A 23533-nucleotide genomic window follows, 5' to 3' on the forward strand; every position below is an offset into this window, starting at 1 on the left:
GAAATTCATGCACTCCGGTTTTAACAGCCTGGATTCAGACTGCACCAGTGCAGGGAAAGGGGTTCTCCAGTGGAGCTGATTTGTATCTAGGGCAAGAAGAGAAGACATGCAGGCGCTTGTAAGCAGTCTAGTCCTAAAGTCTGTTCACAAATAGCAGCAATAATTACCAACGCACGTTCATGCTTATCAAAGCAAAGCCACACGGATGGTTCTTGAGGAAGGACTCTACGCTCAGTACTTCTTTTGTAAATAAGAGGTGCAGTGATTTCAGTAGAGTTATTTTGCATTTATATCTTCACTCAAGTCTGAAATCAAATGGAATAAAATGGAAATTTCTGGCTCATGTTGACTTTTTATTATAGAGGTATAAACAAATACCACTTTGGGTGCTGTGTTCCGTCTTGGAAGTTTTAGACAGACAGTGAGTCTGCTGTAGTAACTGCTGGTAATACAAGCAAGGGATCACACATGGTGGACACACACAGGTATCTAGGGGACCATTACAGTATATGAATTGTAATCTTAATATGAAGGACCACTTCATACCCTGTATCTGAAGATCAGTCAGGGAGCCTGGGGAGAACAAGCAGAATTTGAATTCCAAGAGCTTTCCGCTCTCTTTGGCAGAGGCGCAATGAGGAGGGCGAGAGTGCTCCTCTACCCTTTAGCATATGAAGTCATTCAATGAGCTGCAGTCTGGAATTACCTCTTTTCTTCCTCACCCCTCAGTTTTATGTCAAATTTGTGCGTGGCAAAGTTGGTAATAAATTAATTTTATTTACTCAATGAATGCTAGTCATTTAAGGAATGCAGTCTTTTCATGGTTATGCAATCTAAAGTAAATATATGGCTTTAGTTGTGTATTGCTGGGTATTAAAGTTTAATTACATTATGAATTAAGTAATAATTCCACAAAATCATTTGTTAAAATCAGCTAACAACATAACATATCAGCCATTACCTGAGGTAATGACCAATTTTGGGGTGAAGGTGCTATAAACTATAATGAATGGTTTATAGCAACGATATTTAATTAAAAAAAATGACATAAAAGTGTTTGAAAAACCTTCTGTCACTAAGCTGCCATCCAGAGCTGTAGCCTGGAAGTCACTTATGGACACCATACAGCCACAATGTAGTTGGCACCTCGCTGTACTGGAAGTTAAAAACATGAGAATAAAATGGTAGAAGGGATGTAAAAATGCAGCCAGAGCATGCCGCTGCTGCGGCATGTGTACCATTTCATAGTCACAATTTAAAGTGATCAGAAGGGGGGAAAAATGAAGCACAATAAAAATGGGAAATGTTAGATTAATGACACAGTCATTAAAATAAAAAAGGTGGAGTTATATGAGGAATGGATCTTATTTGACTTATCGAAATTAAACAAGTTATTTTAATAATCATTTTAAAAATCACATTTTACTAAGCTCCAGGAAAGAAGACAAAAAATAGAAATCTTCATGGGGATATTCCAAATTGTCAGCGGCTTTAAAAGAATGATTTAGGATTTTCTCTTGTATCTTCTCTTTCAATTTTTAGAATTTTAGTTGCCATATATTATAATGGTATTTTAGCTATAAAAGTAGTTTTCCACTCACTATTCGCTTGCCTTTCAAGGAGACAAACTGTTTTTCTTTCCTCTAAATGAGCACAATAAAATGGGTAAGCTGTCTGGGGAAAAAAAAAAAAAAACAGACAAACTGGTGGTATAAAGCTCAACAGAAAAATGCGGTACAGACAAGAGGCGAACTAAAGCATGTTTACAGTATGCCATGCAATTTATTCTGCTGGTCAGGCTAGAATAAGAGTTTCTTACTGATGAACTATCATTAGGTTTTGTTCACAAACAAACCCACTGTTACTGCTGTCCCTAAAGCTGAACCTTAAAGAAAGTAGGAGAGAAAAATCTGCATGCAATTCTGTACCATAAAATTAAGAATCCTGTAATAAATATTTTTTTAACAGACTTTCTTTAGGGCCTGATTCGGCTACTCTTCTTTACAAACCTCCTTGTATACATGCTACTCATGTATATATATTTTTAGCAGAGTGATTTGCAGCACTTCAGCAAGTATTCTTACATCTCCTTGAAAACCTTCTGGAAATATCAATAAAACTATCAGTTATGAAAAAGTTGATATCAAGAGTCAGCTAAATGAAAAATAGAATAAAAATGCAAACTACAGATGCATTTCGAAGAACCAAAGCTTCACGAGATTTTACTCTCCCTAGTTGATGTAGGCAAACCAACAGATTGTCTTTCTGTCAGGCAAATCCTGATGGAGATAAATGTAAAGGCTGGAGTGCACGCCTAATTTTTACACACAAGCTGCAACCAGAGCATGGATTTATGCTTCAAGGCAACCAGATTTCTCCTCGTGTACGCTTAAACACTGCTGTTGCACTCATTCCATCTTGTTTAAACGCCTTTAAAACCAAACCCAGGCTCTGCCCCCTCCCCCACTCCTACTAATTATACACTTTTTTGTTTGAAGAAGCAAGCCCTTTATTGCTCATAATTTCAGCTATCACTTGCTTGGGCACCTTCTACAGATCAATAGCACATAGTTAAGTGGATGAAAAGGCTAAATGTGATTGTCATTTGCAATGCAAGGTTGTGTGTTTTTCCCCCTCACGCTTTAGAGCCCTGCACTTGTGTTTCATTTTAGAATACTAAATTCCTGTTCCAGGTATATCGTGGCTGTACATTCAAAGCCTTTTTCTTAAATTAAATATCTGTCATTTTTTAAGGCCAGAATACTGGCATAGGTTATAATAAAAACGAGCGCCCAACCTGCAATTTTACAGATTCCATTGCTGGTGGCCATACATCTTTGGTGGCAAAACTACATTGGTTGTAGCGCCATAAAATCAATAAATATTAACCTTTTCTGACACTTTCTGCACGGATGCTTTATCAGTCGCTGTCAGGTGATAGAACAGTCAGTGATGTACTGTATTTTTCAGCTAAGAATCCCTACCAAACTAAGAAATCAATGCAGATTAACAAGCCTTTAAATAAAAAAATTGCCAATGAAATTTCAGTTCTCTATGATAAAACCTATACCAAATCATGATACTGTGGAATAATGAATTTGCCACAGATACTTTCAGCCATGTATGAAATACAAACAATGAAATACCAATTTCATTGGCATAAGAAGTGTGTTTAAATGTCACAGATTAAATAAATTCAGCTTTATATTCCATGACACAATATTTATTACAGATTCTAGATGATAAAATTGTAAACCTACCCAATTACACAATCCTGCCTCTCAATATCAGTTAGAAACTCACAGTCCTTACTTTGTTGAAAAGCATTTGTGATAGTTCAATACACCTACTGAGCTACTTGAGGCATACATGGTATTATGAAAGCAAAAAATAAAAGTTCACTGGAAGTGAAAATACGCATTTCAAGTTATCTCCTGCCTCATCATATAACTACAACAATAACCACACTTAACTCTAAGCACCTTAGAAAGCCTAAGGCTTTTAATTATTGGAAAACATCTAGCTCTGTACAAACCATACTGTAGTGAAGTAAAACATTTCCGCACGAGGACATACAGACCAATAACTTGGTTTAGTTCTGTTTCTCCATGTTCTCAACGCTGCAGTTCTTCTACATAACACTGTACGTGTTTACCAGAGCTTTAGAAATTACGTTATTTCTGTTTACTTCTTGGTAATTTTTTTATTAATCTGAACTAGTCAGATAACCTGGAGTTTTCCAAACACATCAGACTTCTTAAAAACTATCACAATACCCTAAATACTTACAACATATTATAAATATTCTTCAAATATAGAGTCTGTATTCTGTATTTGTATTCTATATCTCTAGTCTGTAATCTGTATACCTCTATATCTGTATATCACTATGTATATCACTATATCAGTGGTATGTGCTAATATAGGTCTACTTATATTCAGAAATTCTTGAAAAATGAGGCCTATAATTTGGTTCCATTCATCGAGTATGGCCAAAGTCTGTTATGAAGTATTTATCTGTAAATTTTTAAATCTGTTTTCTTACTTTGTTCTTACAACGCAGGTAGAGAATAAGCGTACATACAGCATCACATATTGCCAGAAATAGGATACAGAACTTTGTTTTATTCACGTAAAATGTTAGAATAAAATAGTAAAGTCTAATAAAAATACAGATATTAATGTTTCACTTATATTCAGGCATATACATATGGTGAAGTCAGTGGCAGGTACACAACAATATTTGGAGAAACAGGGAACTGCTTTAAGAAGTGTAATGTAAAGAGCTAAATTAAGGTACAATAAAAGCTTTATTAACCTCATCTTTGAATTTTAAACTGAAGAACAATTTGATATTTGGCATTTCTTTCTGTAACATCTGTATTTTTTATTACCCAAGGAGACAACCTCTTTCTGCCAATCAGCATCAGGAACGATCAGATTTCTCAGCAGAATCATACCATATTCTATCTTTTTTATAAATTCTACAGATTACAAATTCTAGTGTTTTTTCTTTAAAAAATATTACCAAAAATAACTTTAATCAGCTCATTTTATTACACTTATTAATGCTAACATGAAAGGATCTACATTTATTTTCAAAATCCTGGTTGAGCAGAAAAACAGCTGTTACTTTAGGCTGAGGCAAAGCCTACAGAACTGATAAACCACAGGGGGAAAAAAAAAACCATTGTAAAAAACCAGATGTGCCTGAAACATGTCCCATGTCACAATGGGGACATGTCAGATAAAAGCCTTATTTCCATACATTGTACAGCAGACTCACCACATAAAGCAGGCGCTCGTGTTACCAAGTGGATGATGATCAGGTCGTGAGCCGCTTCTCTGTATTTGCACAACCACCTATCAAAACGTACTTCATGATCGAGTCTGAACTACCTTATACAAAAGCACCCCCAAAAAATCAATCACTTCTCCCATTTTGGGTGAGAAGACAGCATTCTTTAAAGCATTCTTTCAGAATCAAGAGTCCTATTCTCTCTGTAGAAGTATCTTGAGATCACGCTTTCCCGAGATCCTCAGAAACATTATACTGTTTACACCAATTTATAACCATTTACTCTTTGTTTAACTGAATACTTAACTAGTATCCCCAACATGACCAAGTCTTTCTGCAGTTGGTGCCTCTCTTCCACTCATCTCTTTGAAGCTTTTTCTATTGTACATTTGCCACCAAATATAGAAAAAGCTTTATTTATCAAAAAAAAAAAGTTTACTTTAAAGCTCCCAGTTCTTTTTTAAGTCAGTGGCTATGTTTATTGCATTTGCAAAAATCTATTCTAATTTGAACCTAGCTTTAAAATCCTAGTCAATATTTCATTTTTCTTATTAATTAATTGTATAACTCTAGTATTTTATAATTTTGTTTTAAATTTGTTATCTCAACACATTTAAAGAACTATATCTAACCATTTCCATGGGCTCATAAGGTTGCAGAAAAAGAGCACATGCAGCAAACAACTCAGCACAACAAAAATATAAATGGAGGATTATGTTCCCTTATATAATCTATAATACACATAAGGCTGCACTTAATTACAGATTACTAAGATTCCATGATTTTCCAATACTGATATATCTATGACTTCATATTTTCAGCTTTTTGCTTGAATGGGTAGAAGCAAGCACGAGCAGCTGAGCACATTCTACTGATAGTTTAGAGATTGGCTGAATTTGCTCTGATGCAGGTGGATTAAAAAAGAAAGGGTCAGCAACAAATACTGTAAAGATGATACCAAAACAGTAACCATTTATAAATAAATCTTTACTGCAAGAGGTTAAATTCAAATTGTTAAGAAGTTTTATCCCAAAGGCATGGAGGTGCATTAATACCTGAGGACTCCAGACATTTAACAATGGCTCTTCTTTTTTCATGCTCACCTTGCTCACACGTTCTAAAAACTATTATTAAAAAAAAAAAAACCTTCTAAGTGTACAATTAGTTTTTTAAGAACTCCCAACTTCAAACTCTGTTTAGCAAAAAACACCCCTATTCTGAATTTCAGATACACATTTTGAATCTAAAATTAATGTTAAACTGAAAATGTTTGCCTAAAAACGTCTAGTAGCTCTTAAGAAAAATAGATAATCAGGGTTTTATATTTTTTTTTCCCCACCAAAGGATGCTTTCATTTTATGTTTCAATTATTTTAAATATTCTACAAACTATGTTCTCAGAATTGTTATCTGCTATTACTTCCTAGTCTTTGACTAAGTACCACCATTTTGGCAAGACACAGAAGACGTAGGAACACAGGTTACAGTGGTAATACAATAGCTATCTTAATGCCTTTTTTGTGAGTACACTCATCACCTCTACAACCCCATTATATTCCTAAATACTATATAGCAACCAACTCTGTTGTTTAGCTACAGTACAATGATCCTTAATTAAAAAAGCTTCCAGTAACAACAATCTAGGTTTCTGAAATGTTACTTAAGCAGATATTGTGACAAGCATTAACTGATTGCCTACTTCAAGTATCTGAAAAGTCCTCCTAATTACATGAGAGGAACCTGTACTGCAACTCTGCTTCTGGATGTCTGACACCTTCCCTTCAGACCAGGGACCAAAGCCCCATACTTCTCAAACTGAAGTCAAGGGAGGTGCACCCGTTTAAACCACACAGCCAGTGTGTTTAATCCAGTCACGTGGAGGCTGAACCAGTGATTTCTATTTTCTGAAGCCCAAAGTTTTCATTTAGGCTCAGGCTCCTGTGTAATTTAACAAACCTTGCATTCATTTTAAGGCCCTTTTATACTACCAAAGAGTATTATATGAAAGTTATACCCTAATGACTCAGAGAAGGAAAACACCTCTATAAAATCTGCAGTGGTTTCTTTAATACAGCCCATTTCTTTGACATTAGATATTGATGAGCACACACTCCTTCCGATAAATGCAAGACCTGCATAAAATATCTTAAATTCAGAGGATGTACTTTTTATCTTCCATTTAGAACAAGGGGATACCCACTAACTGACCCACTGGGAGTTAAGAGAGATGATAGCTGCCTCCATGGTTTTCTGACATGATATGAGAGTTACAGATAGTTGGCATGCAATGTATTTATATGAGATACAGTTTCATATTCTGCTCTTATATGTTAACCAAGAAGGTGAAGCAATCTTTCTTCTATGCGACTTCTACCTATCTTCATTTCCTTTAGTGCAAACAGTTACAGACAAGCTCCTCTTTGAACTGATAATTTTTTAGAGGTCATTCAGCCCATAATTTCAGGTCCTAGTCACTACCCTGATGGTCCTTCTTAGGAAATTGGACCCAGTGGGAACGTTTTTTCCTTCTGCTTCGTCTATGGGTCAGCATTTTCCTTCCCTTGTACTTCTTAATTCCCTTAAGTGGCAATTATTTAAGGCACAGTTAGAGAAGGTGCAATCTACATTCATCCAATAAAACCTAAATATTAAAAAGGACAGAAAAATCCAGCATGGTTACTAAGGATATATGGGAGAGCATTTAGCATTTGAAAGGTACCAAAGATCCGGTAAATGAAAAGATGGGAAAAATTATGAAGAACTATTGGAAGTAAAATAGAAATTAGGAGAAGCACAAAAGAACAAGTGTATCAGGCAGATAAGGCATCCTAACCGCCAGAGGTTAAGAGCCAAGGGTCCAGGTCGAGAAGTTAACGGGACGTCGGGGCGGCACACGTTGCATCAAGGAAAGCAAACAGAGAGAAGCCCCAAAAGAAATGGTGCTCAGTGGACATTTTCAAAACCAACGAGAATTTCTGTGTTGGCCAGCATGGCATGGCTCAGGGCTCCCTTCCAGGCCACATGACCATTTCCCCCCACCTCGGAAACCAGGATGCTGTAGCAGGGAAGGAGATGAGCGATGGGACACAGGCGGAAAGGCACTGAACAGAATGCAAGGTAGTGACTAGGAGCATCACTGGTGCTGCATCGAATATGAAAAGCACTTGCTCAAGGGCTCTACAGCTTAGTGCCAATTATCTGACGGAAAAATGCTGCACAACATGACAGACATTCTACCTGTATTGATCAGAAATATCACTAAGACCTGTCCCAGACTTTTGTCTTTTCCTTTAAAACTCTAATCTGAATACGTTAGCAGAATTCATGGCCTTCACTCACACCTGAGGATACCATCCACTTATTAAAACATACCTAATAGTGATATTCTTTGAATGTTAGATGATGTAATATTTGCAGCAAAATATTTCAGCTCCCCCGTTCATGTCACTCAGCAGCAACACATGCTGACTGTTCAGGAAAAGCAACTATGAAATTATGAAAGGAGCGCATAAGCTCTTCAACAGCAGCAGCACAAGCTACATATTACAGGAGAAGAAAAAATGCTTTCCTGATCTTATGTTTTTTTCACTTCACATGCTACCTACAAAGGTCCAACTCTACAGTCATGACTACCCAGATAAAGATACTGGCAATGGTAGCTTTGCCAGGCATACAAAGCCTACTCATAGAAGACAGCTATAAAAATAATCAAATGAGCTGAATTTTTTTTTAACATGGATTAATTTTTGTGAAACATAATACAAAGCAATCTACATAGGTTATAAGGAATCTAGCTTCCTCCTTTACAAACAGAAAATCATTTATACTAGGTTTTTATTTCAAGCACACATTAAAATTATTATTCTTCACAAAAGAGGAAAGGGAGTGTCTGCCAATCAACATGACATGCTATTGAAAGACTGGCACTAATAGCTATGACAAGAGCAAACCTGTCTGAAGCAGAGCTGATGCTGCCTTTTTTTTATTTTTATTTTTAAGTATACCAGCCATCAAAAATATTGTTTTGTCTAACTAGTAACCCAAGCAATATTCTACTAAAGTAAAAGCTTCTACCTTATTTGCCTATATCCAGCAATGACCGATTTTTAATATTGTTTCACATTACAGCATGTAAAGTCTTTTTTATTTTAATAAAAGAGAAAGACTGGAAACAAAACTACACCAAGAAAAAAGTTAAATATGCCTGCAAACAAAATTGTACATCATTCTTTAGAGGCTTCACTTAAGGTAGGAAATATAAGTTTGCCTAGCCACTCAACAGACTTGTATTTTCATTTCATTAATAAGTATAATTTATTCACTTTATATTTTCCTATAATGATGAATTTAGAGGCCTTTAGAATAAACATATTTTTTTCTAATTTGTTTCACCTACATATTTTATATATTTATATTAAAGTGTCAGAGAAAAGATGTAAAAGAAAAAGGACAAGAGAAAAAAATGAAAATTTAAGAAGAGAAAAGCACTAGTATACTAGTATAATTGTTACATGATCAAGTTATCTGTGTCCAATTCACATTCTGAATAAGTCTACAGTTTCCACTTGGTAATACAGTTATACCTTGATAAAATCACATAATAGATCACACCATAACTTTTAGCAATCAATTTTTTCTCTTAATAATTTGATAAATGTAGCTGTCAAATGGGATAAGAATCACAATTTTATTTGGACTTAACTATTTGAACTTTCAGAATTCCATTCATGAATATTGCAACTGGAACAACTGATAGCATCACAATTTTGTCTCTTGTTGATGATGTAATCACACTGCAGTTTGCTAGCATAACCTTGTTTCTCCGAAGCTAAAGGAATCGAAAGAGAAAAGTGTGCAGAGCATAGCCTTTCAGAAAGTACACTCCAAAAAGTCTGGAAAAATATTTCTCAAACTTATGTATAAAAGCGACTTTGATGCAAACTTTCCTAGTTTTCACCGTTCTCTAGAAAGAACTGAAGTATCCCCTAGCTCTGTTCCCCTAAGCCAAAAAAGGAAAGTGCAGGATGTTGGCCAGACCTAGTGAACAGCTGATTCATTGACCTGCCTTTTCATCAATTTCACATCTCAGGAGCCAATAATACAATAAGGAAACTGCCAACCAAGAAAGCAGTATTTCAGCATTTCAATAGGATTCTTCTAACCCTTTTTTTTTTTTTTTTGGGGGGGGGGGGTGTTAAATGAATGTTCCTACGTGTTTTATGGAGGATTTAACTGCACACTAGAAAGAAAATTATTTTAGGCAAGTATATGTCCAGTCAGGCACAGGTACTTCAGGCTCAAAGAGGATAAGAATTTAGCGCTGATGGCATTTTTAATGGGAATGTCATCTGTAAGAGAAAGAGCACTTTGGAGGACTCACGTGTCTCCTCAGCTATCCTCTGCTATTACAGTAGTTCAGATTCACAAACACAACCCTTACACCAAGAGGCTTTAGACTGAAAATGTCTTAAGATTTAGGAGGAGAAATGACCATTAGATGCTAGTCTGACTTCTAGTATATCAAAGCCTTTAAATTTCACTTAATTAGTTTTGCAATGAGCCCCGCAACCCTGAGCCCTCTTAAAACCTATCTTCCAGAAAGACATCCAGTCTTCTGGAGACTCAGAGAAGTGGAACAGGGACAATTTCTTCTGGTCGTTGATGCCAGTGCTCAACTGACCTCATATTTAAATGTTCACACCTTATTTCACATTGCAGTTTGTCTGTCTACACTTTCAGCAGCTGATTTTTCTTAGGCTTTTCTCAGCTAGATTAAGAGTAGCTCACATCTGATATTTTCTCCCTGTGAAGCAACTCATACACTATAATCAAGTACCTATCTATCATTTTGGTCATGAATTATGTAATTCCTCATGAGGACTAAACGTTCAATCACCACATCGGCAGCTAACTGCCAAAACACAATCGTCACAATCTTTGTTCGACGGATGCCCAACCCCAGAGGCGCCTATAATTAACGAGGCACCTCCGTTTTCATGGAGGCACAGGCACATAAAGCTCTACTTCCAGGCATACTCAGAAAGATGTCTGCGCAGCTAGGGGAAGCAGCTCACACTTTTAGTTCTGCCAGGGCCTCCAGAAGTAAATAATCCTCTACTGCTCCTACTTGCAGGGCCTAGCGTGGCAGATGCTCTCAGAGCATGCTGGGTAACTTCAGCACAACAGAAGCACAGTACTACTTTCAAAGAAAGAGTGGACTTACCAAACAGCATGAGTAATTTGATCTACCTTCTCTGATTCTTTTTTTTTTTTTAAAGGAAAGCGCTCCAAGAAGGAGTTCAGGACTGCTAACTCTAAATCAGGACTCTAAATCAGTAAAACACCTCAGAATTTTCTACTGAATATCTTATGCAGCTCCTTAATCAAATAGCTGACTGTTGTGAAACTGTTTTTAAGCAAATAACTTTTGTCTTGCACTGTATAAGCACTGATTTTGCACACGGGAAATTCAGACATAGAGTAAGCCCAACACAAATTAGTGACACAGCAAAAACTGGATTCTTCCAACTTCCTATAGTGCCACTCAGTCTTGGAGATCCTGTTCACTTCTGAACAGCGCACAGAAATAATGACATAGACAAAATCTTTGCTCTTACCTTGCTTCCAACCACCCATCCCATTTAAGAATCATGGAGGAACTACTCATAACCAAGTTCAAAAACAATGCAACATCTGTCAACATCAGAGACACTATAGTCAGGAGTCCCAGTCCCACAATTAGCACAGACAGGATAATAGCGGCAGAAAAGGACAACTTCTTTACGACAAAACCAGTGCTGGTATCTCAGAGCTCCTACCACTTGACATCCCTACTATTTTTGAAACAATCACCCATAGTGTATGGCTCCCAATTTTTATATCACAGCCAAACAGTGCTCCAGCACTACAGTATCATCACATAATTTTCATCATGATCAAGAAAATAATAATGAGCAAACTGCTGCTCTTCTCTCTGAAGAGCTTCTTGCCTCAGTGCCACTTTAGTATCCACACGAGAGTAGTACACACACAGTGAGATGCCACGGTCTCCGCAGCTATTGGAACGATGGCGTTGTCAAGCCATAGATATTATTCTCTTTGGACATAAATAATGCATCATAATGATATCATAATGTCTATAAGACAACAGCTCCTAAATGAAGAACATTTAGTTCAAACTGAAATTATCACTACCAAGTGATGCTGCTCCAAAGCAGACAAAGCACTGAGAAAAACAGCTGGAGCACAGATTCCTTTCAAGTTCTAGCACTCGTATGGACAGGCTTTTCGCCTATCCCACTTGCCAAAGCATCCAGGTTCAGCTCAACTCATTATTAAGCCTACATAATTATGTATCATTAGCAGGAGGAAAAAACACCTCCAGGAAACCTGGAAATGTAATGCAGATAAGAATCAATCCAAACATCTCCTTAGCTTACTATGGTTGAATCTTGCCATACAGACAAGACCACAGTGAGCAACTCAGAAGAATCTTCTTTATCAAACAATCTCATTAAAAAACCACCAAACAATGGCCATCATTATGATCTAAAAATGCACTTGCTTGGTTTATAAATTTTTAAGTTAAAATGACAAATATTCAGCTTTGCCTATTTATACCAAGATGAATTTGAATAGTTTCCATTAGAATCAAATTTTCATTACTAAAATGTTGACTGCAGGCTTCTCTAACTGTCTAGTAAGCCTGTTTCTGCTCTGGAACAGCTAAAAACCTATCATCATCTTCATGTTCACTTGATTTTTCAAAGAAAATACATTAATATTGTGGATAGTCAACAATCACTACATTTCTCCTTACAGAATTTCAAATTCAGTATAGATATTAAGAAAACGAGTCAGAGAAAACCAAGAGGCATAAAGCTCTCACAGGACTGCACAGTGACATTTCAAAAATTGATTTGACCACCTGTATAAAAATTATAGGTAAATTGCATAAGCTGGTGGTATTTGATCTGGAATCTAGCAAATACAAGCCGTAATTTTATTATTAGCTTTGCAGATGCACATATCACTTTGTAGGTTTGTTTGTACTAACGGTCTGTTTTTCAAGAGCAGGACACTTTAAATACTAAAGACAGAAGTATTCTCTCAATTGCCATTGTTTTAAAGCATATAATGATACTTCTCGAGGTCTGTAAAGAATAGAGTTGCATAATAAAACATCCCCTTCTGGGATGGAGTCTATAGCAAAAGGGAAAAGAAACCCTGCAGACGTGACCTCGAGGCATCTCCATATATCAAGTACTCATGTTATAAAGGATTTCAAACATGCACAATAGAAAGGAGAATCACATATCAATTCCGGTATCATTCTTATTCATGCAGAAGCTAACCTGTTCCCTATCCACCTTCCAAGGCCTCTCCCCTAGAAATGCAGCTTCTTCAAGCTCTTTGCTGCCACTGACCCCATAAAGCAGTATATTAATAGCCAAAGACAGCTGAACAGAAATTAGTATTACTTCAAAGAGCATTAACTTTTCATTAGATATCCAACTGATAATCTCCATTTCACAGACGAGAAACAGGCTTGAATTTTACTCCCAGCCACACCTTAAAGGTAACCTACAGCTCTCATCTTGCTGAGGTGCCGCAAAGGAGTTTCTGCCTGGACCTCTATTTCTATTCTGCTCAAAGAAGCAAAGGGGATGGCTTTCCTGCTGCAAAGCAATATTAGAACACAAAAGGAAGAGAAATAAGTTGTAGTTAAAAAATTGTTTTCGTATGACACTTTCATATTCCTATCCTCCTTAAGAGTTCTATGTCATATTGTGGATTCTCTGTGGGTATAGGCAATGACCAGTACACAATCAGTAAACATGAACTAGACATAGAACAAATCTTAGTTTGATAAGAAATGTTAGCCAGGCCTCTGGAGTTATTCCCTCATTCCTCTAAAAATCTTCTGCAAAATCTTTAACTCTCAGGTGTCCAGCAAGCAGAAACGGATTGAAAAGAAAGGAAAAAACTTTCAGTTTAACCTCCCAGGTGGATGCACAATTGTCACCTAGGTCCTGCTTTAACAGTGTTTCCTCCTGAAAGGAAGAAATATAGTATTGCCCTTTTAGAGATGGGATTATGCAATCAATATCTCAATATAGTCTTGGGGTATACCAGTTCTAGGCTAGCCTAGCAGTACCTAGATGGCAGCCAGTTCTTGCTAGTTCTAATATGTTTGTACAGTACCCTATTATGTGCAAGGGGATTTCTCCAGTATAATATTAATATATAAAAAAACAGATGATCTTTAGTATGCAAGGCATTTATAACCATTTTCCCTACATTGCCAAGACAAGCAGGTTGAATAGCCTTACCATAGTATGCTACAATGAGCAAATCATTTACCTATATATATGTCTTCAACAAACAATGTGGAAACTTAAAAGATTTTGTGATTTTGGAAAAATGTTGGTGATTCTACCAGTGTTTCTTCTTTTAAATATAAATAACGCATCTCTGGCTATTGAGAACATTTGAATCTTTCATATTATTTCAAGTGACATTATTGTAGTAAATAACCAATAGTGTCTGAATTTAAGATTCGAATTGAATATTCATTCACTTTAGTCAGAAATATGGTGAAATGTGATCAGTTTTCTGACCTATTTTGAAATTGGTATTCCGCCAACTGGCATTTTATTTGCACATCCAGATATTATCCACCATATGCTGACATGACATGATGATTGGTTCCAAAATGAAGTAGACTATTTGGCAAATAGGAATATATGGTACAAATAATACACTGACTCTAGTCAAAAAAGGATTTTGAGAAGACTAAGGTATTTTAAAATAACTTTAACATACACACTGCACAGTGCCACACAAAAGCTCTCTAGGTCAGGTATTTTACAGGTACATGGCTCTCAAATTTATGACATTATGTCCTTACAGAAGAAGATTCAAATTTGACACAACAATACTAACTGTACTACTGTAATGAAAGATTAATTTGCATCTTAGGCAGAATTTGGCCCACATAGCTTCTTCCTCCTCTGGATTCACTAACTCTTCCTTCTTGCCATCTGCTCTTCTTTTCCCACTGCTCTGACTTGTCTGCCCTCCTCGTGATGTCTAAGTTATCTGTCTCTCCCAAATTTAGATCACGTTCCATTCAAGCTCGTTTAATTCTGTTTTATTGCTCCTAACATTTTTCCACTGAACTCTTCTTATTCTCCTATCTTGATGTCTCTGTTACACTTCTGCCTTCTTTTCTGAACTGTATAATCTCTGGAAAAACACTCTTGTTCCTAAAGAGAAAATCTCCTAACTTTGCTCTTTCAATTCCTGTTTCCAAAGCAGTATTTCTGATTTGCTTTCCTGAAGTGACTTCCATGTGCGTGCTCTCTAACGTAAAGCCTCAAAACCATACATACCTGGTTGACGGATTATGTGTTTTGCTGTAGCCCTCTTTTTCCTTTTCTTTGTTTCCACGTTCTTTGCCCAACTTAGAAAGTAAGCTTTTGCCTATTTTTAATCTCTGTAAAGCATCATGTAAAACTTTACTGTGAAATTAGCAACAATAATAAAGTATGGGGACAAGGCACACAAAATATTAATTCAGATTTATAGGTGAGTCCCTTTAGGTTCTTTAGGTAGGTCATGTGCTGATGCTGCTAATCACATATTAAAAACTAAGCAATCGCTTAACTGTTGGCTGCGTTAGGGTTGCAACACACTGTGTCTGCTACATTATTTTATGAGGCTGGTACCTTTTTCATATTATTTTAATTATTCTTTCTTTCTCTAACAGTAAAGATTCTGCTTCTCTGATGTTGCATCCTTTAATATTAAATATTGTCTGCTTTGCTGTAATGAAATCTAAAAGTTTTTAGGTGGTACATTAATTTACCATTGCATTTCTTAAGGAATTTTGCTTTTCTGTTCTTTGCGGGGAAGGGGACAGAGGGAGTCAATATAAAAAGAAAATATCTCTCCATAAAAGTTTAACTAGATCTCAGAATGAGTCATCTAAATAGCACATATTTCTGATGTTTATACATAAAACTGCAAGCTTTGTTTGTGAAACATAAATGGATTTCAGTACTTAATGCATCACCTTCACCCCTTGGGAAAACCTGAAGAGGACTGAGTCTATTTTAAAATAATATTCTTTTTCAGAATAAAAAATTGTAACACATATGAGCCATGTTTCTTCTTGTAACCATTTAAGCATGATAATTTAGAAAAGTGAAGGATTTGTAAACAAAGAGAAGAATGACCTTACCAGCATGCAGATATGCCAGATCAGGATTTTCAATGTCTGGGTGCAGTTCTTTCAAGTGGTTACGAAACTCCACTGGAATATTCGTTCCATAGTCACATTTAGGACAGTTATACATTTTTACTCCTTCATGCTTTCCTGTATGTAAGATGTGTTTACGGATATTTTCAGCACAGTTGGACCTAAAAAGTCAGGAAAAAAAGAAACAAGTTAGTTATATAATAATCTGCTCACTACTAGACATTTAAGTACGGGCTGAAAATAAAACCTGGTGCTACGACAGAAAATGAGCAGAGTCATTGCTAAAGCTAAATTTCCACAGTCTGCCCAATTCTCGTGTCCCCTTGAGTTTTCTATGAAAGTTGTCCTTTGCACGAAAACTCCCAAAGCTGTTTCAGATTAAGTGAGCAATATGTCTAAAGAAGCAGCATTTAAAAATGAAAAATTTCACATTTGCACATGTTGTACAATTTTTATTTTTCTGGTTGTCGGTGATGGACAGAAAGTAAGCAAAACTCCTTACCTCAGCAAAACTGATTTTTATTTAGGCATTCTGAGCTCTAGGCCCTTAATACAGCCCAGCTACAGAGAGGCCTAGATACCTGTAACATTCTCGGTGGAGTTCATCCGAACCTTTGCTTCACATTCCTAGACTTCACAGGTGGCATTGTGACTGATTTTTATAAGGATGTTCCACCACCTCTTATCTCATCTTCCTCGTGATCACATAAGAAAAGAAAAGGGACTTTTTCAAGTTCACACCTTTTTCAAAATATAAACATATTCTGATTTATATCTGAAACATGGGTTCTGTGTCGGGAGTTGAGTTTTCATGTATAATTCAGGACACATATACAACTAGTTTTATGCACTTCAAGGAAATGCTATTTCTCAGAGCAATACTAAACACATAATATTAATATTATTTCTGAAAAAAAGTGAAAAGAAACCTTATATTTCATCCACAGAGATCCATGGTATGAGAATAATTTTTAACTTCCAGACTTTAAAATTTTGCATTCTCCAAATTTATTTTACATTAGAATTCACTAATTATGCAAAGTCTCTGATGAAGCTTATATACTATATACCGCTTTCTAAGTTCTTTCTGAGCAGAAACAACCAGTATATTTCTTCTTGAATCAAAATAATTGCCTGTGTACAATAATTTATTTTTATAGACTTTCTTAGTATTATACCCTATTAATGGTGGCAAACTAAGAACATTAATCCAGTTAAACTAAAAAAAAAAAAAAAGAGCTGATACACCTAAATATATAATGCTTAACAAATATTTAAATAAGCCAGCAGTAGTATCCTGAGTAACTAATTGTCTATGTGTTACTGTTATGGATACCACTGTAAAAGGCACCTAAGAAAAGATCCCCAAAATAAACTGGAAGTAGCAGCTTGAAGTTCTGTTGGAGCGCTTGTCTCTCCCTCGGAGATGGTCACAGTAAAGCTGATATCTGCCTTACGGTGCTGCCAAAGCTCACCCTCTGTCATGTCCATCTGCTATATAACAGTATAATGATCAGACTCTTGAGAATGTCAGAGAAGACACTTATGTTCCCCGAAAAATATGAGAAAGCTTGGTCCTCAGCATCTTTCAGGATTCAGCCCTAAAAAAGTTATAATGCTCATAAATGTTGTTAAAGTGAGATAGGTATTTTATAAAAACAATGGATAGTGTTCATTGCAATGAAAGCAGGAGACAATCTGGTAACCTTCTACCATGAGTTAAACTTTAAAGGGCAGTGAATTAAAATAGAGAGCACAAATTTGAAATAAAATGTCTATGTCCTTTTAGCTCAGCTATCAGACTATGTTAAGGAAAGATATAAAACTTGTTTTTACTTTGAAATAGTTCTGTGAAATGTGTAAAGGATCTGTGGAAATCCATGTACAAGTTGTGAAGAAAACCCAGACTGTTCAAGTCATAAAAGGCCAGTCCTATCTCCTTTCATCTGTGAATTTGCTCCAACCACTTTAAATGGAGCAATCCCAAAGTCTCATTTATTTAGCCATAAGTAAAAGTCTGTGACTAAGTATATCAACATACTGATATATTCATCACAGGAAAGTGAAGTTAAAAAAAAAAATTCTGTGTGAAATGAATCTGGAAAGGCTTAATAACAAATGAGGAATTAAAGATCACAAGGTATTACAAATGGTCTCTTGTATTAGGTTGTAGTGCAGGAATTGTAATCATAAAGTAAACCAAGAAGGCAACAACTGGTTAGTCCAAGCACTTTTGAAGCCACGTAATACCTTTAAATATGACATGACAAAAATGCACTGTTTTTTATTTTTTTTTTAATTATTCCGTGTGCTTTGACTGCCTGTTTCATTAGGAGTCTTCTCCTGAGTACTGTAGAAGTATGTTATTATAAGTCCGACATAAAAAAATACCAAAAGTCTGTGTATGTGTGTACTTACATCACTTCATCTCATACGACTAAACACAGAGGCCTCTGATTTTAAGCAGCAGTGTATTTTCATTAAAGTTATAGGATGAAAAACATCTAACTAAGATATTATGGCATGGCAATAGTAATGACAATTAAGCATCTGATAGGCTTTGTGTTACAAACTTCACTTCCAGGAGTTTATAAACTTTGAGATAAAGATTCCCTTTGTCTTCATTTGGCAATGAAAATCTCAGCCCAAAATAAATTGTTTGAATAAAGTCCTTCTGCTTTTAGAGTTCCACTGTGAATTTCCGCAGCAAACCAATTAAGTATGTGAAATCCTGTGAAATAACAGGATGAGCATTCACTCTAGAGGGTTAACTAATCTGAAGATATAGTCTATGGATTTGCATTCAGTGCTGATACACAGAAGCAGAACAGAAATGTCCCTTTTCTTGTATCATTTCTTGCAGTGAGTCTTCCTATCCGAAATGATGAAAGGTTTAAGAGACTTGTTCCAAACTCCATGACAATCCTGTGCAAGGGAAATGGAAGGCTTTCATATAGTTTTCAGCATCCTATCAGTGCTATAAGATGGTGAGAAGGGAGATGGGACATATTCCTAAGGCGTGTTGCAGATGAACAGGAACTGTGAGGAGCTGAAAAACTCAGCCCTTAATTCTCATGCCACAGTCCTGTTGGACTTCCTCCACTGAGGACTGGCATGTTGGCAAGGGTGTAGACCCACTTTCCACTCACTGCACATGTCTGGGAGAGCTCCTGCTATACGTAACTTCTGTAAAGGACAATCCTGTGAAGCAAGGGAGAAGGATGGCAAGTTTCTTCCAAGAAACGCGGCTACAGCTAAAGAAGAAAGGAAAACCTCTTTCCAGCTGAAGTTAAAAAAAGGTTTTTATCTCTGATTCAAACGCACAGCATTCCATGCACCCAAAACCAGCTCCTATCGCTGTTCAAACAGCACATTGCGTGTTGCCCTTAGAAGTCAGTTCCTATCTATCAGTTATTTGTCTTTCTTTTGTTGCTCCAAATTAAAGGTTGCTGCATCTTCAAATATCACAAACAGGAAATGACTTGTCAATTGTAAAGCTGTACTTTCTTCAACATGTACAACACATGCAAGGTAGAATTAACCTAATTTTGATGCTTTGTTGCTTTGCAACCAAATCTCAGAATACTGGTAAACACCTAGAGAGGAACTGCACATCACAGCAAAAAGAGCTGGGTAGGTATAATAACCCGGAGAGATACTCAGCTTCAGTGGACACCTCCAGTTGCATACTACAACCAGCTTCAAAGCTTCTCCGCAGTGGGGCTAAAACCAAACAACTTGGTTATTATTCCAAGGATGGGAACAAAACAGTTTACTCAGCTTTTCCGCAGCAACTGCGCTTGCACAGGCAGCACACATAAACTGACGTGGAAGCCCAGTGGTGGCAGGTGGCCCCCACCCTCTTTATCCCAGTCCCGTCTGCTTCTCAGCTGCACTGAGCTGCTTTCCTGGGAGAGTGGAGTGGAGAACAGGGGAAGTTTAGGAGTAAAACAAAATGCCTGCACATTTTGTCAGCATGAGAAGCTTCTGCCGTTGTTTGCCGTGTCTTCCCACTCCCATTGCCTCACTCCTACATTCATATAGCACTTTTGTTACCAAACAATAGGGAATTGAGCTAAGAGCATAGTCTACGACATAGTCTACGACAGTGGAAAAATACATGTTCCTAGTGCACAGAGCAAAAGCTCCCTTAACTGCCTTCCTCCCTAAACCAGGAAATATGATTTGTTCATCTGACCCCTAAAAGTAGTGTAACTGTCCTTACACATACATTTGCTCACTATACCTGCACTGGCAAACTATAGCGTGCCACTGACCGGACTCCTCAACAACTCTAGGTCTTCCCCATTGAAACCAGGAGCACTGTCGGAGGCTCTGGGACAGCAAGGCACAGACCTGAACTTTGCACGAGGCATATCGGCAGCAGGGAAACGCAAGAGGAAGGATGAGCCTTGGAGGGAGTTTGTGCCAAGCGAGGATGGTTGGCGTGAAGGTCCCCACAGTGAGTCCCAGATGTGGTTGTAGTCCCCTCATAACCTCTTCCTTCTCTCTCATCCTGCTGGGCTCAGCCTGGCAGCCCCTCACAGCCTGCCTCGAGAGTGAGTGGTACACACTGTATGAGGGCAAGCTTCGGGCATCACCTCTCCCTGGAGAGGAGCTCAACTCTGGTCTTGTGGCTGGCAGGAGAGGGTCACGCTATGCCCTCCTCCCAGCCAGCTGCACTGATTCTGGCAGGCCAAGTAAACAGAATAATTCAGTAGCTTATGGCAGGGCTGTCCAGTACTGGAGATATTTGCTGTCCTCATCCTTTTTGTCTCATCTTTGACAAAATTCATGAAATAAGAGAAATTCATAAAATATCTATTAATTCTAAACTAACTGACGCAGAGTGGAAGTGATTCTATATTTTCAAAGGTTTTGTACATGATAATAATATTAGCCCTTTATTCAACAGCTAAATGAAATACAGTAGGAAGCAACCTATTTCTATTATGATGTTTTACTAATAGGAACCTGAAATTGGAACACTCTTCCATTAATGCAGTGCCTGACATTTTCAGAAAGATGCTTACTACAAGACATGGAAATAGAAGGTTTCAGAGGTGCAAATAAGCCAAAATGTTAATTAACTAGCCCACTAAGTTTTAAATATTTTAGCATCTTGCAGGGCTCATATGTGCACAAAAATGAACTGCTTTCCAAAAAATTTCTCCAGGGCATTAGGTACAAGCAGCCTCTTTCTGTAGAAGAATGCATACAACTTAAAGGACTTCTGGCAGCTCCATGGATGTCACTATTTACAACATGAAAACAAACATGGTGATACAGCTAACCGAGTGAAGAGATTTCTATCTCTTCCTGCTCGTCAGTATAAATCAAATTCACTCTGGTACAGAGAGCAATCTGAAAGTCTTCAGCACTGTTTATACCCTGCTACAAAAGCTACAAGAAATACACAGAAATTGCAAGCAGCATCTAGTATTCTGATAGAAAAATATCAAAGTATCCAGATAGTGTTTTTTTCAGAAATATAAGCAGTTACAATGAAAGCAAACTTCTGATTAAATTCCCATGTATCACCATAGATTATTAACAAATTATTAACAAAAATTTGCAGGTGTCTCACTCTCAGAAAATGTCAGCTAATTTGGAAAACTAATTGTCTTTAATTACACGATTTGCAGTTTTAATTTAAACTAGAAAAGGACAGCCATAGATTTTTAGAGACACAAGGAATATTTATTTATTTATTTAGCCTGACCTCATGGATAGCAGAGTTCATAAAGGCTTGCCTAGTGATTCTTTCTTCAAACCCTAACTCCTTCTGGAACTACAACATCATTTTCAGGGAGACATTCAAATCCAATGGAAAACAATGGGGACTCCATTGTACTTGTAGACAAATTGTTCCATAGCTGATTATCCTCACTTTCATAAACTGCATCATATTTCTAATCCTATTGCTTCCAGCTAACAGATAGTGTTACATTTCACATACCTTCCGCTACCTTGCATCTTCTACTGGATAAGCTATAAGGACTGAGTTCCTTTAATCTCATTTTGCTAAATCTTCAGATGCTTCCTAAATCCTTTTCAATTGGAAATATCATTTTAAACTTTGAATACAAGAACAGAACATTCACTTGACACCAGTGCAGTGCACACAGGTAACATGACTCCTCCCATTCTCAGTGTTTCTCCAGTTTGAGAGCTCTCAGATACTCCTCTATGCGCTAAGAGCTTACATTTACTCATTTATATGCCTGGACCTTTCAGTTTCTTTCACTGTCACTGCTTCCCAAAATACAGTCCTTGTAGCTTGCCTTTATTTCTTACTCAGATTAAACTGTATGAAAACTAGCACTCTGTAGAGTGATGGCGAACAACTTAATGGCATATATTTTTATGACAAGAAAGAAACAAACACTTCAATCTGAGCTAATTATGTCACAGTAACAGGCTTATTCAATCTAAACCTTCACAGAGATAGTTACCCTGCCCAACTTACACTAAGCAAAGAAAAACAAAATAAAACAAAACTCCTTCCTAGCATACGCAAGATTTATCTCAACTTCTGTTTTTTTTTAAATAAAATAAACTGATTGCCTGTTAACTCAAACTAGGTACAATGTTCTATACAATCTGCACACGCCACAAACACTCTGCTCAGAAGACAACTGTATAGAGTATAGTGTCAGCTTACCTCCTCAGTTACCTCAGTTTCAATGTCTTAAAACCAGTATTTTTACAACTTTTACCACTATATAACTATAAATATCACTATACATTAACGCATGCACTTGTATATCTATGTGTGTATATGGCACAGTTTCTTAGTATTCTTATTTCCAGCACCACGGTTACCTTTTCCTTGCAGTTTTCCTTTGCGCAAAGCAAAATTCCTATCTTTTATTTAGGTTTTAAATGCCTGGTGGGAACAATGACATGAATACAGGCACTGGCGCTTTGCAACATAACTCAATTATCAAGAGGGTTACGATATTATTGCCAGAATTAGCAGAATCCAGCTCCCAGGGACCTCAGGAGGTCAAGCACAGTATGCCCAACGCACGATCTGTTCTGCCTGTGTCAGTTCTGACAGACATCTCTTTATCCTGTTCCTAAAGACCTCTGGTGGACAGTGGTAATGAGCAGCTAGGGGACAGCAACATCTTATACCGCTATAGTTGTTTCTGCAGTAAACATTCACCCACAGCTGATGCTTTCTAACCGTAGCAGGATAACATGACTGAAGCACACACCCAAAGTTTCATAAAAATTCACACCCTACAATCTGATGGCTGCTTGCATTGCCACGCTTTACATGTATTGCCATGTATTACATGCACTGCCACTCAGGTAATAGGAAGTAGCCTATAAGGGAGAGGACACTACACTCACATGTTTTAATGAGATTTTATGATACAGTGAGTTTCACAGAGAAAATAATAAAAATGTATTATTTGGGATTTATTCTGACAGTATTATAGTAACACCCAGGCATAATAATCG

The 23533-nt window shown here is 37.0% G+C and overlaps 1 protein-coding gene across 3 annotated transcripts in view; it reads right to left on the bottom strand.

The window, feature by feature from the left end:
• ZNF407 (zinc finger protein 407) overlaps positions 1-23533 on the bottom strand; it is a 348707-nt gene that overhangs the window by 85796 nt on the left and 239378 nt on the right. For all 3 annotated transcript variants that reach the window (XM_068932042.1, XM_068932041.1, XM_068932040.1), the window contains one exon: positions 16043-16221. In XM_068932042.1, coding sequence (XP_068788143.1) covers positions 16043-16221 — 179 coding nt within the window. The remainder of the gene's footprint in view (positions 1-16042; positions 16222-23533) is intronic.

Source organism: Struthio camelus, chromosome 2 (assembly GCF_040807025.1).
Source record: "Struthio camelus isolate bStrCam1 chromosome 2, bStrCam1.hap1, whole genome shotgun sequence".
NCBI lineage: Eukaryota > Metazoa > Chordata > Aves > Struthioniformes > Struthionidae > Struthio > Struthio camelus.